At 41.6% G+C, this 18462-nt stretch overlaps 1 protein-coding gene across 4 annotated transcripts in view; it reads left to right on the forward strand.

The window, feature by feature from the left end:
* The window catches only part of PPP1R12C (protein phosphatase 1 regulatory subunit 12C), a 99253-nt gene extending 83022 nt beyond the window's left edge, over positions 1-16231 (forward strand). For all 4 annotated transcript variants that reach the window (XM_083162659.1, XM_083162661.1, XM_083162658.1 and 1 more), the window contains 8 exons: positions 2936-3023; positions 3748-3854; positions 7811-7866; positions 8605-8698; positions 11414-11518; positions 13040-13090; positions 13911-13961; positions 15735-16231. In XM_083162659.1, the coding sequence (XP_083018785.1) occupies positions 2936-3023; positions 3748-3854; positions 7811-7866; positions 8605-8698; positions 11414-11518; positions 13040-13090; positions 13911-13961; positions 15735-15821 (639 nt within the window). In that variant the 3' untranslated portion in view covers positions 15822-16231. The remainder of the gene's footprint in view (positions 1-2935; positions 3024-3747; positions 3855-7810; positions 7867-8604; positions 8699-11413; positions 11519-13039; positions 13091-13910; positions 13962-15734) is intronic.
* The last annotated feature ends 2231 nt before the right edge of the window (positions 16232-18462 follow it).

The raw sequence follows: 18462 nt of genomic DNA on the forward strand, positions 1-18462 counted from the left end.
ATCAATACAATCAAAATCGGTGGCGCCGTGCTAGGAAACAAGTACCCAGCGGCATGCTGTAGCAGATGGATTGTGTCAAAATTCTACAAACCAATACAAAACAAGAACTCTACAAGGTATTGCATGCCTCCCTCACATGCAGTACACTGCCAACTGCCTGCCAGGAAGCCGCCGGGTTCATGGGTGGTAGGATTCCCTACGATACATCGTATGTGCTCCTTTTGCATACTATGTATCATATGCGATCTCAGCAAGGACTACGGGGTCACAAATCCTTAAGGTGCCCATACACTGCCCGCGACGTTTCGCAGCATTGTACGGACACCCGATGGACTGCAAGCCGCCGGGACCTTCCAGCAGCAGGGACACATGCGATCCGTTGTGATGGATCGCATGCGTCACTGCTTAGCGCCCGTCCCAGAACGGGTGGTCGGACGGCCAGCCGGTCCGACCACCTAGTCGGGTCCGATGCGCACGGGACCGCGCATCGGACCCGACTACATGTCAGGGAGAGTCGATTTGGTCCGATTTAACGGGCCGATTGGTCGCAATCGGCCGAAATCGGACCAAATCGCCTTGATGTATGCCCAGCTTTAGTGCAGCACTGGTGATCTCAGACTCAGATCTGATGCGCGGTCCTGGAATTGGAGGTTAGACACACATTTTACACTTTTCACCCGATTTTTGTTATATACGCACTGGATTTGAAACCATTTGTGCGTGAAAACGACTTTTTTCCCTTGCCCCCTCATTTTCTTTCCTGTCTTTAAATGACATCCTATGAAGTGCATTTTATTATGCATCTCCTACAGAGTATTCTGGTGACTTTCTATGCAAAGGAATGTATTCATTATAGCTACTATATAAGCTATAAGATGATAAGGTGTCATTTGCTCCAAAAATGATTGTCCTGATTTAAGCCATGGTATCATTGTTGCCATATGGAAAGATTTTAATTGCGCTTGAAGGTGAAGAATGTCCATGTGGTTGAAAAGCGTCTCGAATGTACGCTTAAATTCTTAATGAACAGGGATGTACTAATATGCATTTTGGAGGAATAGTTCCATATTCTTCCTCAGAGAAAAGGCAGCTAACGGTATAGTTAACTATTTCCCTTAAACTCCCCAGATCTACAGAGTGAACGATATTGAGCTTCCACACTGTCAGTTTGAAAGTAAACTCATTGGGCGATATTCAATGAGAATACCTGCGAGGTGCAGCGAATCCTTTTTAGGATTCGCTGCACATTCGCCACGTTCCGGAGCCGGCGGGCTCCGGTATTCAACGTGTCAGGGGCTCGCTGCCCCTACTGGCGAATATGAGCTCCTGCGGCGATTGCCGCAGGGAGCCTGAGGACGGTGCCTGGCAGAGAGATGGAAGTCTCTCTGCCTGCCCCAGAACTTTGTGGGGGGTAGGTGGGCTCCCCGGGTGCCAGGTAGCACAGGCTGCCCCCCGGGGGTGCCAGCAGGGGACGTATATTCACTATACCCGATCGTAACGATCGGGTGCAGTGAATATATGAATATGTAATGAGCGGCTCGGCTCCGGCGCCCCCTGCTGGCTGCTGTGTGAAAAAAAAATATATATTTTTTTTTTTATTAAATATATATTCATGTGCTTACAGCACATGAATAAAAATAGCATGCCCCTCCTCAGAATAAAATTCCTGATTTTTTTGACACCAAATGTAAAAAGCAAAACACTTTATTTTAAAAGTTCACATTCCACTTCACCATAAAAAGATAGCGATTGCTACTCGGTGAATCATGGTGAAAAAAACCTTCAAATGTATTCGCCATGTGGTCATTGAATAGGGTGATTCACCGTTTTAGTCAGAAATTCGCCAAACAGCACAAATTCGCCATAAAAACATGGCGAATCAGGCTCATTGAATACCGCCCTTTATCTTAATCTTTCAAACTTGTTCAGTGTTTGATTGTAGGTATAGGGGTTAGTGGGCTAAGGGTTTTTCCTGTCCGTTGCAGCTTGGAAAGTGTAGAGGGTAGACTTCCTACGATCCTAACAGGGTTAGGGAGATGCTGGAATGGGGGTCTTCCGGCGCATGTGTACAGAATGATTTCTGTGATGGTACATATATAGGTATTGCATATAAAATTGTAATACTAATGATGCAATTGTAATTTGAATAAGATTTTTTACAATAAAAAGGATTAAAAATGAGAATAGTTAAACCGTCATTTGTAACTTTTGGTGTGTAATTAAAGGATAAAAATGGTTGTTACTACTAATACCGGTATACAACAAATAACATTTATGGGACAATTACACCATAAGGTGCTAAAATATGATGCATCAATAGGTGTTTTACACTGTATACCTTGTTAGGGGAGGGCACTAATTAGTTCTATACTCATCCAGTAAGTTCCATTCCATATGGCAGTGTGTAATTGGGTCCGCTTCCACAGACTTCTACTCCGTATGATGCGTTTTGCCCTGGTGGTGGGCTTCCTCAAGATATGCCGATCGTATCTTGAGGAAACCCACTACCTGGGCGAAACCCGTCATACGGAATATTCACCTGAAGTATGTACAGGCATCACAGTATATCGTTCCGTCTCCTCTGCCGTCGGCTAGGTACACAGGTTGTCTATTGTTTACCCAGCTTTAGAAGGCCATGCTTGTAGTCTTATGTATGTTAGTTGATGCCCCCAAGCTTTGTGTTCAATGAGACTCTTTTTGTGTATGATGAGATCTTGCAGCAGCTAAGTGGAATGTTGGATCAAAGTGAATACCCCAAGCAGAAATACAAACAAATCTCTGTATGTAAAACCAGTGACATTCGTTCTACATCACCTCTTGATTTTCCATTATAACAATGCAAGTGCTTTATTAACCATATCTCTTTATATTAGATGACCTGTCCTTAAAAAAAAAAAATTTTTTTAGTGATTCTTACTTTGTGTTTTTAAAACAGGAGCTGGTCAGGAGATCTCGATTAGCACTGAACACTGAAACTAGCTCATCTGCACCTGTAAATACTGTGAATTCTCCAACAAAGACAGGTTATACAAATGTTTTCATTGTATTTCTGTTTTATAATGTGGAATTTATGCAGCTAAGCTATGACCATGCTGTCTTTCGGTTGATGCCATCGTGGGCTGCTGATACCAGGGGCTTTCAACCACACTAAAGGCCCTCATACACTAGTATATGGGCACCTAAATGGTAGCTTCTAGATATTTGGCTGATTTTAAGCATCTGTGACCTTGCTGGAAGGACAGATACACACAGGTTTTTACAGCCAGAAAAAGGTTTATAGCATGAATAGGAAACGGTTAGCATTCCAGCTTTTGAACTACACATCCCAGCATGCACTGCAATGGTTTAAGCATGGCTAAATAGCAAAACTGCAGCAGGGCATGCTGGGATATTTAGTTCATCAGTGTCCTCGCTCTCCCAGTTCTGTATAGGTCTTGCTCGTGAAGTATTGTGAGTAGCAATGCCGACAAGACATCTGTGGGTACATAGATTTGCTGTCTAAGCCAGGCACATTAAGCCACTCTTCATTTACAGTAATAACAAATTCTCCTTTCTACATTAAATGCTCATAACATCAGACCCTCTGTAACAAGTGGTAAGGGAGACAGACATCGTACCTTCATTAGATCTGTAGTTTTGGGGTTTTTTTTGACTAACAATTTGGGGTCGTGCTTTTTATTTTGCTTTTTTACTTTCATGCTATTCTAAAAAAAAAATTGTAATACTTGGGTTCCCATCCAATATTAGAACTTGAAGCAGTTAGCAAAGAAGATGGTGAAACAGAAAACGGCAACCATTTAACGACAAAGGACAGACGAAGATGGCGGAAAGAGCAACGATCGGCAAACACAGGGGTAAGTGCGTGAATGTACAGCAGGATTGGGCGGTGGCCACCTCCTGTGTACAGGCAGCAGAAGTAGATTAGCTTAGTCAGGAAACGCACCTTTCATATTTGGTGTATTTGCTTACTTTACATGCCGAATGTCTGTTGTAAGTTTAAATGTTTACCAGATGATTTCCTTGTTGCTTTTTATATAGTTAGAAACCAAACTGAGCAAGACTGCTCACCATTACGCTTCCTTTATATTGCCTCCTGAATGATACCGTATTCATTACTATGACCTGCCTTGGCAATGATCGTTTAGTCATTCAGATTTTGCAATCCAGTTGGTTTCTATTTGCATTTCAGGATATTAGCAGTCTCACAATTAGCAAGTTGATGATTTCATATGTGAAGTACATTCCATATGAATGTCCCCACCCAGAAACTTCGAATGACTTTAGCTGACACGTATCGATAGCCTTTCAGGGACGGTGACAGCTAAACATGTGGATTTCATGTGCTCCCATTAAAACACAGAATATCTGATGCATGAAATCACCTGTGTCCTAAAGGTTGCTCAGTAATGTCATTTTGTGTAATGTTCCTAACTCCTGGGCTGGTTTCAAACGCCTAATGAATTGCAGATCAGATGGCCTTCACTTTCTCACTAATGTACTTCCAAAGGTTAGCAGTGGTTTTTGTTTTTTTTGTTTTAAATCGCCAGCAAGGGACTCCTTTACTCACTATGGCGCATCTTGAAAAATGACTTGGTCCTGTGGTACTCGCTGTGGTCAATAGGACTGCCATGAGAGAGTTCTGACAATAGTTATCTTCAGTCAATTGCAGCTTGAGTCCTTTCTGCCAACAGGACCTGCGCTGTCATAGGCCATCTTTAATACTGGGCGACATTTCTCTGGCAGGATGTAATCTGAAGCAGGGCTTGGGAGCATACTGGGGGCAGTACGGATGGTGTAATGGTTAGCATTACTGCCTCACAGCACTGAGGTCATGGGATCGATTCCCACCATGGCTCTGTGCTGAGTTTATATATTCTCCCCATACTGGGTTTACTCCGGGTACTCTGGTTTCAACTCCCACATTCCAAAAATTTACTGGTAGGCTAATTGGCTCCCAACAAATTAACCCTAGAACATCTGTGTGTGTGTGTACACATGTGGGAGGGAATATAGATTGTAAGCTCCACTGGGGCAGTGACTGATGTGAATGTTCAAATATTCTCTGGAAAGCGCTGCGGTATATGTATGCGCTATATATGAAACTGTTAATAAATAAATAATACTGTACCTGTCATCCATATGCCATCTATATCTTATTTTCTCCCTGGGTGATCAGTGTGCTCCCACCAGCATGCAAGAGTAGAACTAAAGAACACTCACTCAGCCAGTCACATTCGTTGTTCCAATAATACCTGCACATCTTTGTGTGTCCTGGCCAGGAAGGGGCATGAATATGACCCAGTCATTCTTTATTAGGGGTTCAGCCTTACAGAAAGCCATTGGGTTTATTGGACTTTATGGGGTAATTTTATGATCTTCTGGGAATTCTCTCTTATATAGAGTAAGTAATCGCCAGAGTGTTCAAAGGCATACTGCAGTGTTCACTCTAGGATGTATTGGAATCCATCTGCATGCATTTGGAATGGGCTCATGGCCTCATTAATTGAATTTGGCCAAATGGTGTCTATTGCTAATCTGCATCCACTGCTGAGCCTCATCGAGCAGAGACGCAGAGCAAATCCTTCTTTGACATAAATGTGGGCTTCAAATGGCAATGATTTTATAGCGTAAGATGGCTACAGCAGTTTGCAAAACTGCATGAAAATGCTCAGCTTAGTATGGAGTAGCTTTGCCCAGTCCTGAGGATCTGGGCAAATACGGAGACATCATTTTGTCATACAAGATTTACTGAAGTGACATTACAGGATGGACTGGACACATTTTGTAGGTGCTGTCTTGGAATTAATTGCCTCGTTTCCACTCCGCAGAGGCTTGCAGTAATCTTATCTCATCCTTTTTAACCCTTTCATGCATGAATTAGGATCTGATAACCTAATGCAATATTTCTTTATTAGTTTCCAGGGCTTATAAATATACAATTTTTTCTCCAAAGCTTTAAAACGTGAACAGTTTGACTCATGTCCACTATTACAAAAAAGTGGTAGAACACCTGACTCTATCCATGAGATTGACTCCCTCATGTGTGTGTTTTATAGTACTTTGTGCCTGTTTCTAGATATTCTTAAAGTCTGGAGATAAAAAAAATCAATAGTTAATAAAACATCTGGACTATCAAAGCTGTCCCTGATGACGGAGGAAACTTCGTAACGGCGTAGGACCGCTGCAATAAAGGACTTTTAAACTTCAGTACAAGTCTGTGAGAGTGCCGCCTTTCTTCCTGCTGGTTATTTTGGATCCTAGAGTTCCTTGGAAGGCACCGCAGCAAGATATTTGTATCACAAGCAGAGTGCCGGGTAATACTGTTATATATAGATATATATATATAGATATATATATCTATATATATCTATATATATATCTATAGAAGAAGATCGGGTTTTCAGAGGGCGCTAATGATCGTATCAGAATCACTTCAAATTGACATTAACATTTAATATAAAATAAACAACCATATAAAAAAACATATTAGGATATCAAATGAACACTGTTGGTGAACAATCGTATGTTGGTACAGCTCAATTCAATTGGTCGGTGAGGTTGAAAACAAGGAGCCCAACGCGTTTCGTCATATCATGACTTCATCAGGGGCAGAGTATGCAACCGACAAAAACTATGTTTGTCCTATAAAAGAACATCCGTAGGTGGGCAATTCAATATCTGTCCGATATAATTCGGGGTAACACAAGATTCGTCCTCAGACTGAGTAAATAATTAGCGATTTGCAGGATGAGGTATCACCATAATAATATGACCAAGAAGCAGTAGTATACAGCAGGGGTTCACCACGCTCGCCATGCTTCGGGCTCGGTGGCTCGCTGCGCTCGCCACACTTTCTATTCTTAACTCCACGCCAACGTGGATAGTGGGGGTATGAAAAGGTCGGAGGACGCGTACCGCCGCCCCTCGCGGGCTCGCTGCGCTTGCCATGCATCGGGATGACGTTGACCGTGGGATGACGTTAACAATGGGGGGGGGGCGGGGGGGCATTTCACACTTCAGGGTGGTTATTCTATTCAATTTGTGGTCTGGGGGCTATTTAACATTGTTCCCTATGTAAAATCGGGGCCATTGGGTTGATCTGGTTGATTGGAAGGTAATTTAACATTGTTCCCTATGTAAAATCGCTACAATCGCACCCATCACATCGCAGGCCACTATAATGGCATGCGATGTACATGCGATCAACGCGATGGGCACCGTGCTAGGTAAACAGTACCAGATAGATAGATAGATAGATATAGAGATATATATATATATTTGTAGCATATTTGGTATCATCTGGTGCTTGGTAGTGTTAATAAAATACTTTACATGCCGATTATGCCAATATATCTCTTTCGATGTCACATCCCTGAGAGTGCCACTAGGGGCCTCCCTTACACTGTATTAGTGACATTGTCTGAACTTATGCCATGTAAAAGAATATTTGAAGTGAACAATAACAGAATTGTTCAACAGCTGTGTTCCTTTCAGGAGTCTCCTGTAGATTGGTCTTAGTAATAAAAAGAACAGACAGGTCTGGTGTGCTGCATTCATGGCTTCTTTGCAAATATTAGATTATTTATTTTGTTGACACCTTGAAGGTGCATCACTCCTACAGAACAAAGCTTTGCATTGATGAATCACCAGCTACAATGGCACATGTACAAGTTGGTGTAGGGGTTTGTCATGCATGTGAATACACTACTGACAGTTGTGTGCTGCACATATACAGCCTGAAACACATACCTAAAGTGCATGCAACTGCATTTGTTGTGTGGTTAGTAGTATTATTGTTTTTCTTATACAGGTGGTGGACGGTGAAGACACAGAGACTGTAAACCACAACGACACATCAGGACACAGGTAGTGGTCTTCCCCTTGTGCAATGTATTTGCTGTAAGGTTCCTGAAGCTGTGACCTAGAAGACTGTATCAGATAGCTTTCTGACTAGGTTACTCTTGTAGAACTAGACGTTCATGCGTCCTACACTCCACCACAGCTGCCCTGTTTTATTAGTCTGTTCAGTGCAACAGTATAAGACGCTATTAATAAAGGAATATTGGCGATAGCGTGGCGTTTTCTGAAACGTACTACGTTCAAATGCAATTACCCATGGCACTTACTAGAGACTTTTAGCTCTTGATTTAAGTACAAAGGGACATTCAATTTCAGCCCACGGTAAAGCCTGTAGGACAGATTTCTGTTGGTACCTCAGCGATAAGTACTTTGAGACTTTCCACAACTACCTGCCAGTGATTAACCCCATAGCTCCGGCACATAACCTAAAATCTACGTCATAAGAAAACCAGGCTGCTAATTGAATAGTTCCAGGTGCAATAGCAGCGTGGTAGGTCCTGCAGCCAGTCAAGTCCCCCAACCTCTCCCTCAACTGCTGCACAGATGCGTCCACATAAACCTTGGCTCAAGCCAAATAGTTGTGCCATGTATTTTGCTATATAGCTATGCCAACCATCTTTTTCTATAAAGACTTGTTTTATTCCTATAACTAATATGACAATAGTACAGCGCACAGACTGTCGTGGCCCTGCATTACACATACTTCCCTGTGCAGGGATTCAGTCTGTCTTTGTTTGACTGCAGGGGAACCGACAGCGTGAACCGTATTCTGCCATACAGAGCTGGGACATACTCCTTTCCGAGGCACAAAGAGGAACCAGACAAAAACTACAAAAAGGTATATGATGTTCCTCTTTTACCATTCTCATTATTACTTCGTCTGCACTATTATTGGCCTGTATTTATGCAGACAAATTAAATATTTGACCTGTGTTGAGAATGGTTTGAGTCATTCTAGAAACAACGATGCCCCCTACTTAGCGCTTGTATAATTGTAAAGCGCAACGGAATTTGCTGCACAATATAAGAAACTAAATCATAAATAAACATTGTATAATCTATGTGAATTTCCTGCAGCCATTACTTACACATATCAATTTGCAAATACAGAACAAATTGTACACAGATATATTCTCTACCGGGCTCTGAGCAACTTTGCTATCGCTGGGTGTCTTTTTCTTCTTATTTCTTGTAAAGGAGACTGGGACGGACCGGGAGACTCTGGTGGTTAGTTTGGTGTCCGACACTTGTATATTGGCCATGTATACGAAACAGAACAGGGCATGGAACAAAGTGACAGCTGATGTCATGTAGTACTTCATATACAGATTCAGAAACCCAGTTGCACATAGATATATAAGTGTCACATATCAAGTTAATCTGCACATGTCCTGGTACATCCAAGCTGCGCTGCCTAATTCTGGCAAACAGATGCCCGCTGATAGCAGTGTCTCACGCTGCCTGGTACGCCGAGAGGGGTTATTTGGTGTGACTGTGCCATGATGTATGATGACATCGGTAGGAAAGGGTGTATTATAGGGAAAGTGGCAAGAAAAGACCTGGTGTGGAAAACAAGCCCACCTTTTAAGCTAAATCCGCTAAATCAAGGTACACAAAGTAGACCTACTGCTACAGTCTCTAGATCTGATCACACGTTAGTTATTGCAAGGCTTTGCCTTGATGGATAACATGCATATGTGTGTTGGGTTTCATGTGTACATACTTTATAATACACAGACTAATATCAAAAATGACCTTGTTCTTTCTCCCGATTGGATCCTGGGCAGGGTTGCCTAATTCCTGGCTGCCTTCTCCGGGAGAGGGCAGCCGGTTCAGTAAGGCATGGGAGATAGGGCCACTGGGGTGTGGCGGTCGGTTGATAATGAGTTTGGTGGTGTGTCCAACGCGATCGCGTCCTCGTGGCCAGACCTGTATTAGAGGTATTGTACAGTGGCGGCGGGGCTGCAAAGATGCAAATCACGTCATTTTGCTCACACAAACCCCCGCAGTGGGCGGCTGCCCGGATCCAGGGAGACTTGCCTACCTTTCCAGGTGGTGCCAGGAGGTTGACCCGATTTCCATGACCCTCCCGGCCATTCCGGAAGCGTAGGCAAGCTTGATCTGGGGTTACTGCGGAGGATAAGAGGGACTTCTTCTTTCAATATTTGATAATAGTGAATCCAGCAAATGAGTTTGGCATTGCAGTTATATTCAGCAATAGGCAGGAAGTGTCACAATACACATCAATTCTAGTCTTAATTGTGGAAGTCTGAACTTTATACTGAGCCATGCACTTTTGAAATCACTGCACCCCACGTGATTAGCGTTGTCTGTGGAAACTAGATTTTGTGTAATGTCAACGTGATCTACGGGCTAAAAAGAGATGTGTAGAATCCTCATGGCTCTTTTGTGAAGAACTGCAGGAAACTGGGTGACTTCTCGTAAATGTGTTATAACAAATATATTTTTCATGTATTGAAAATTATAGATGTTTTTTTGCACTAACAATATTTTATGGAATTTTAAATTAAACATGCAGAATATTTCCTGTCTACAGCCTACCCTTATATAGTCACACAAACCTAGTGCTGTCGGGTTAGAGCAGCATACTACTTTCTTCAGTGTCACATACCCGATGCTGTTGGGTTAGAGCAGTGTACTACTTTCTTCAGTGTCACATACCCGATGCTGTGGGGTTAGAGCCGTGTACTACTTTCTTCAGTGTCGCATACCTGATGCTGTTGGATTAGAGCAGTGTACTACTTTCTTCAGTGTCGCATACCTGATGCCGTTGGGTTAGAGCAGTGTACTTCTTTCTTCAGTGTCGCATACCTGATGCCATTGGGTTAGAGCAGTGTACTTCTTTCTTCAGTGTCGCATACCTGATGCCATTGGGTTAGAGCAGTGTACTTCTTTCTTCAGTGTCACATAACCGATGCTCTTGGGATAGAGTAGTGTACTACTTTGTTTAAGGTCAAGGATGTTGGCAAGAAGATGCACCTGTATAGTGGCCAGCCACATACCATACTTGTTATGGCCAACCTACCAAAATGACGTTGCCATAGAAAAGAGATTTTTACACTCCTCTTCAATGTATGTAGAAAACTTTTGCAGATATAGAATAGGATGCAATGCATTGTGATTCTGGCAACTCTGAGTTTGTTTGTTTGTTTTAGTTGTTTTTAAAGGGAAAATGATTTACCAGGCATGACCATGACTTGCATTGCATTACATCCCACCCTTTAATTTAGGGTTTGCAAATCTGACCAGTAGGTAATGTTCTGATCAAGCAACAAAATCAAAAAGGCCACATGGTTTATTTTTATTTGCTTGAACAAGTTTAGGAAACTGGAGACTTTGTGCATCCTGTGACTTATGGTTCAACAACAGGTGGCATAGCATACCTGGTCTGCATTACATTTTTAGCACTTGCATTTGTTCCTTGTTTGAATCATGGTAAAAAAAAAATATATATATGTATGTATATGTGTGTGTGTATATATATGTATGTATGACCTTAAACTGGTCTATTACGCTTTTCCTCTTCCCACAGCTGTATGAAGACTTGCTGTCTGAAAATGAGACACTGAGAGAGCAACTTCAGGAGACAGAAATGAAACTCACCCAGATTAAGCTGGAGCTGGAGAGAGTCACACAGGTACGCCTGTTCTGTTCTTTGTTCCAGTTTGCATGTTGGCATGGATTGGTGAGATCACTTTATGGCACACTTTGATCCATTGCCCAGATGATTTATAGTGGTAGTCCTGAAACTGCATTATACAGTCATAAGGCACTGTCATTACACTTTATCACAAGGATTTATACATTGATAAGATAAATAAAGGTTATACTTGTAGCTTGCTTTGCATTTTATTGCTCTATAATCAGTCTTTAACATTTGTTGCCAAAGGAATCAATAATGGTTTGCGTTAAGCCAATATTGTCCACTTAAAGCACTGGCCCCTCACAGTTGTGGCACATGGTTCAGGCCACAGATTTGTTAGTCTCCATCACAAAGCATCTTATTGTACATCCTTTAAACAGATATTTATTTGCTAGCTGGTGCTGAGAGAAAATAGAAAATGATAGTCACCCACCGAAGGTTGACATGCTTAGGTCGACACAAGTATTAGGTTGACAATGGGAAGGTCGACTTGGGTTTTTTACATTTTTTGTCCTGAATGTCGGCATAGGCACTTTCGAAGTGTACAGTGTCCCCTAAGGTGCAGATTACAGCATGAAATAACCTTCCATTATGCATCACTCTAGTTTTGCACTATACTCTGTGTGACCATTGAGTTGGCTGTAGGCATCAGTGATCATTATGCTGATTTGCTGCGTCACATGGTGTTTCTCCAGTGACGTGTGAATTAATAACAGCTGATTTTGTCAAGATTTTTGCTTTGAGATTTAAAGCAACAGATTTCAATCCCAAATGATTGTGCCCATTCACACATAAATAATACCGCTTTTCCACCTAAATCCCCATATGAATCTCATTTTGGAACAACCCGGGTCAGAGGTTTTTCCTCTGTCGTTGCCTTTCATACTACACCTGTGTGCAAGGATTCTGTTCTGCGAAGCACTTGGAGATGATGTGATCATTTACACTGCCTTATTACCCAGGTCCTTTTGTCAATGAGCTGCAACCCAGGTTATCCTGGCAATAACCCAGGTGATGACAGCAGTGGAATGGTATTAAACCATTCTGGATCTTAAACACACACTAAAACAGGTACGGAGTTGGGTTTTAATGAACCCATCATTTGTATTTTTCATAATTCACCATCACTTTAATCCTAAGTCTCTGGTTACACATGGGAAACAATTCTGTGAGTACGATTATGCCAAGGTGTTTAATTTTACAGGCGAATATGTCTCTTACGATGGTTGTGTCTATAGATGATGGACTCAACCATTGATGCATGATGGTTGTGCCCATTAAATGTCCAGTTTAATTCTGTTAGAAGCCATAAGTCATAATGCCAAGTTAGGTCAATATTTTCTGGATATATTTTGCAGTCTCGCAATGCTGTGTAGAGTGCACCATAATCCATTGCATTCCTGTGGCTTAGCGCAGCAACACAAGATGCATTGTTGCTGTAGCAGGAAGACTGATCTTACTGTAATGCCGCTTGGTGCAGCTTCCTACATTAATAGATTTCTCCTTCTTCCTCAGCGGCAGGAGCGCCATGCGGAGAGACCTGCTCTGCTGGAACTAGAGCGATTTGTACGTATTTCATTGTGACATGGACCGCTTTCTTGTTGAGTTTAAGATTTGCTGAAAGTATTGAGTTTTTACTGTGCTTGTGTTTATTCAATAATGGCGTGTCCTATTGTGGTAGAGTGTAGATAAAAGCTCAAAATAAAAAAAAACTATTGGTTTGCTAATAACATGTAGCATAAAAAAATGCTACATAGATCCTATGGTAAAATGAACATGGAGTATCAAGTATTGTAGTTCCCTAGTGCAAATGTCACCATGTGGCAGGATTACATATTGTGCTAGTGTAACACTTCCTGCTTCACCTTTATATCGAGGTGAAGCAGGAAGCCACAGAGACCATCTGTAATAACATATTGTCTGCTGCAGTGGGGAAAGTGAAAGATCTGCCCTCTCTGGCAATCCCTGCTAGAGTGTACAACGCAGTGTGAGCACGTGTGACATCTTTTTACTTATGCAAGATCTGTGCAACCCAGAGCCGGCAGCCACTGCAGCCAGGGACAGAACTGTCCATGCTCTGGTGTATGGGACAAAAGATCTACAGCTGTCTCATTCAATAGCTGCAATTGTCGTACCGGTCAGTGTTACTGACTGTTCATACATTGCCCTGTCATATTGGTGTGCATTCTTGTAGATAACAGTGCCGATAATGACATAGCACCCGTCGTGTAGCACACTTCATACATGGGAGAGAAGCGGTATCAGTGCATAGAACAGAGCTGATACTGCTTCTACCCCATAGAGACCCTTCATACATCTACCTCCATGCTTGTGATGGTACATGGAACGTATCCTTGACTCTCTTCTGGGTGTCTCTCCCATTTAGGAAAGAAGAGCATTAGAGCGAAAAGCTGCTGAACTTGAAGAAGAGTTAAAGGTAATGCTGTCTGGGACGTATTTTAGTTATCTGTTGTCTGTCCTTTATTGGGGTATTCAGTCCCGGCAGATATTTCCAATACGCTGTTTTCACGTTGAAAAGATTGAATTGGCATTTTATGTATTCAACGTTCTTTCTTTTTTTTTGACTTTCGGGAACATTTCGAAAGATGTAGATCAGCGAATCCACGTCTTTGTTTCACAGCAACAGACTCTACTTCGCAACTTTAGTGGCAGTTTCTGTGAATGCAGATTAGGCTTTTCAAAGAGCTGAAGTTGCAGCCCCAAGACATCTCCTGTATAGGAGATGTCAATCAGCATTGAATACCACCCTATGACTACTCACCGTGAACCTGCAATATAATGTACAGCTTCCTGCAATGTCCCATGGGAAATAGTAAATTTCCCTATAAGTATCCTGACTTTACTTTCATTATAGTCGCAGCTCTCTGCTGATCCTTTATGCACTTTTTTAGTTTTAACCCCCCCCCCCCACTATGAATTACGAATATATAAAATATTAATTAAATAAATTAAATAATTAATTAAATATTACAATTTTAATGTAAAAACTGTAAATATTTTGATAACCTGTGAATGATGATGATCTTGTTCAAAGATCCTGCATAAGGATTCACATGACGTCACAAAGCTCCTCCGTACCTATACCTTGCTTAAAGCTCACATCAAGAATGGCCAACCTCTGGCTCTTCAGCTGTTGTGAAACTACACATCCCAGCATGCCTTTCCACCATTTTTGCATTCCCTATTAACAAAACAGTGGCAGTGAAGGCTGGGCCTTGTAGCTTCACGAGAGCCCCAGGTGGTTGGCCCGGCCTGGCATAAACTAACAGCATTAATTTTCTCTTATATAACTAAACAGGTGTGTAAAAATGGGGAAAGGGTAAAGTGATAGGTCGCAAGGTACAGGAAACTCTTGAGACCTTAGTAATTAGGGCAAAGTATAGGCTTTTCCACATATGAAAAATCTAGTCAAATTGATACATAGCTGAGTGGTGGTGCTCCTTGAGAGTAGGGGATGTAGACTCAAACAGATCAAAGGGGGATCAAGAAGGCGGACTCTTTAAGGTACCCATAAAATAGTGCAATTTGGTCCCTTTTCACACGATTTTGACTCATCGGGCCAAAGTCGTATGACATTTACATGTGCCATACGTCATATGCAACTGGGCCGCATACGATGTATCGCATTCAATACCTTGCACTAGTGTATAGGGGCCTTTAGTCAGGGAACTCAGCCTAGATGTCAGTAAAACATAACTTACTGTATTAGTTCATTAAAACACTTCGTATGATCAGTCACAGGGCCAGATGCACTAAGCTTCATAGAGTGATAAATGTGAGGCAGGTGCTGATTGGTAGGTTGCTTTTCCAACAAAGTCTGTGACATGGAAGGTAGGAGCTGATTGGCTGGCTGTTTATCACTTTTTTTTTTTTTATCCATTTTAATACTTTTTGAATCTTAGTGCATCTGGCCCCAAGTGTTTTAATGAACTAATAAAAGTCCTGTTTTCTGACACCACCTGACATTCCCAGAAAAAAGCGCCCGCCTTCTTGAGCCCCTTAAATCTATTTGTTTATAGAATTAAACAGGATAGGGTTGTGTTTGCTTACTGCAGCTTAATATTAAAGATACATTTTCTTCTCACATTTTAGATTCCACCAACACAGCTATCTGAGGCTCACATTCATTATAGAAATGAACAAAATTATATATATGAACTGATTTTTTTTTTTCCTCCTATTTGATCAGGTCCTTTCTGATCTGAAGGCAGACAATCAAAGACTGAAGGATGAAAATGCAGCCTTGATACGAGTAATCAGCAAACTGTCCAAATGAACCAGCGGTGAAATCTGAGATTTCTCATTCAGACTGCAGATCTCGACCTGCTTGGCCCAAGAACAGGCTTCCAGGCCAGCTTTGCCAAACATAAGGTCTTCCTGGATTTGGCAGCTGCTGCAAAGGAACTTTTATTGGGAACAGAAGTGACGTCTTGTTGGACATTTGCTGCACACACTGGAGCCAGACTCTCAGAGACAGCATCCCAATCCTTGTACAGCAAGAAAATCTGACATCCTAGTTTAACAAAAAACTTTTATTCACTTTTTGTAATGTATGACTATAAATATATACCTGTATGTATGTATATCCACATGTCCCCAGGCAATGGCATCAATTAAAGATGGTGTTCAAGGACAAATTGCCACCTATAGTGTAACTAAATAAATTGCTCTGTTCCTTTACCCATATGTTAGAATTGGAGAACAAGTGTCCTCACCTGCTAAGCCTACAGCTGTGACATCTCCAACAGACCTATCTGATTCTGCAGGAACCACTGATATTACCCATTAAGCCAGGGGTGGGGAACGTCACATCCCAGCATGCCTTGCTACAGTTTTGCTATTTGGCAATGCTAAACCTGTTGTAGGAAATGCTGGGATGTGTAGTTCAACAATAGGTGGAGGGCCAAAGGTTCCCCATCCCTGCATTAAGCAATAAGAGGATATAACTACTTACTTCAAGTCCACATATTAAATATATAAATATCTTACATACTACTCCTGCACACACACTTACCGTATGGATACAGGGATGATCCTGTAGAAAAATGAATGCAAAGTAAGAAATCCCCAACTGTGAACACTTAGGTGTGCATGTATGTGTAACACATTGTCAGTTTTTAGTTGTATTCAGTACATGATTGTTGGGAGTGTGTAACCAGTACACTGCTAATGCCTTTATGCTGCACTGTCCATTCAATGGTGACTTTTGTCAATGATTTTGCATTGAAAATTTCAAGGGAGAAGTTTTACTTTATGGCATTGTGTGTTGCAGAGATCTGGGAACAGTCGAGGTTTTCTATTTCCAGAGCTGTAATTACTTTGCTCAGAACTTTATTTTTTCTATTGCCTGCTTGAACCACTGTGACTAGTGCTATCCAGTTTGGGGGATGCTCCGAAGAAACTTCCTCCAATACGAAGGAGAAATGCATCTGTGTGCTGTTAAGGCGTTTTCTCCATAAGGAGAAAGGGCGGGGGTCAAATATAAAAAAGAACAAAAAAAGGTTAGCCTTCTTTGGTTTGTTATGAAAGTGTACAAACCTTCTGATATGGCTAATATTACTCTGGCCATCAGCCTGTGGTTACCAAGGTGTGTATGCTATTCAGCATGGCTCTGCGGCACCCCATCTTCAGCTACCAATCACGAGCATGCAGACTACTGATACTGTAGGACCTGAGTACAGGGCACCTAGCTTCTATGTGCAGAAGAAGGCACAGGTATACTCTAAAGCACCAATTCTACCCCGCCCTTGCCTTCCTCTTTATTTTACATTTTGTATAGTATTCCTGAATATGATTGTGCTCTATTTTTACATGTGCAGACATGCATGCACCTCCATTTAAATTTTTTATTTACACATATATATATATTTTTAAGCGATGGTTTTAAGCCCAAAGGGAATTCTTCCACGGCCGAAGTACATTTAATTAGTTTGTTCAGTATTATGTTTCAATGCAGTTTAAATGAAAGTAGTAAAGGGCACAGTGTGTGTATGTGTAACAAAAAAAAAAAAAAAATATATATATATATACAGTATATATAGAACTCCGGAAGGGCCGTCACTCTGGGCTTACATCAGCTGAAAACAGTACCTTGCCCCGGTGCCAACTTGCAGAGGGCAGCAGCGTGGCACTGCCCACAGGATATATAGAAGAAATGACTGGGCACTCGAGGACTCGCAGATGCAGGTAAAACAAGACCAATTTATTCCATAGTAGGTCTTACTATGGAATAAATTGGTCTTGTTTTACCTGCATCTGCGAGTCCTCGAGTGCCCAGTCATTTCTTCTATATATATATATATATATATATATATATATATATATATACACACTATGAATTTTCAGTATTTCCATGGAATATTTTGTGTTTACTCAGATCTGTTGAGCAGATCGTGTTGGGAGAGATCATAATGACTGCGGTTGGTTTTGACATCACCTTTGTAGCATACAGTGACTTAATCCAAAATTGTCTAGTTTATTAACACTGTACCCTACAAAGCTTGTGAAAGGGAAGGTCACTATTATATAGATAGATAGATATCTATAGAATAGTGACTTTCCCTTTCAAAAGGTCACTTTTCCACAGGGCTTTTTTCACTAAACAACGTTTGTAATTGTTGTTTTTCTGCCTCTGCCAGAGTACATGGAATAACTGTACAGAATACATTGGGCAAGAGATGGTGTTCCACATGCACAGGGTCAACACATACCAAAACCTGACACAAGGAAAATGTTGACATGACTATGGTCGACATATGAAAAGCTCGATGAGTTGTTTTTTATTTCATTTTAGTTTTTTCAATTTTTGGGCTTTTTCAGGCTTAACCATTCACGTTAACTTCGAAAACAGTAAAGTGTGCCCAGCGCAGCGAGTCACCTGTCCTGACGCTAACGGGTTCACATACGCCAACAAAATG

Source organism: Crinia signifera, chromosome 19 (genome assembly GCF_055691185.1).
Source record: "Crinia signifera chromosome 19, ASM5569118v1, whole genome shotgun sequence".
Classification (NCBI taxonomy): Eukaryota; Metazoa; Chordata; class Amphibia; order Anura; family Myobatrachidae; genus Crinia; species Crinia signifera.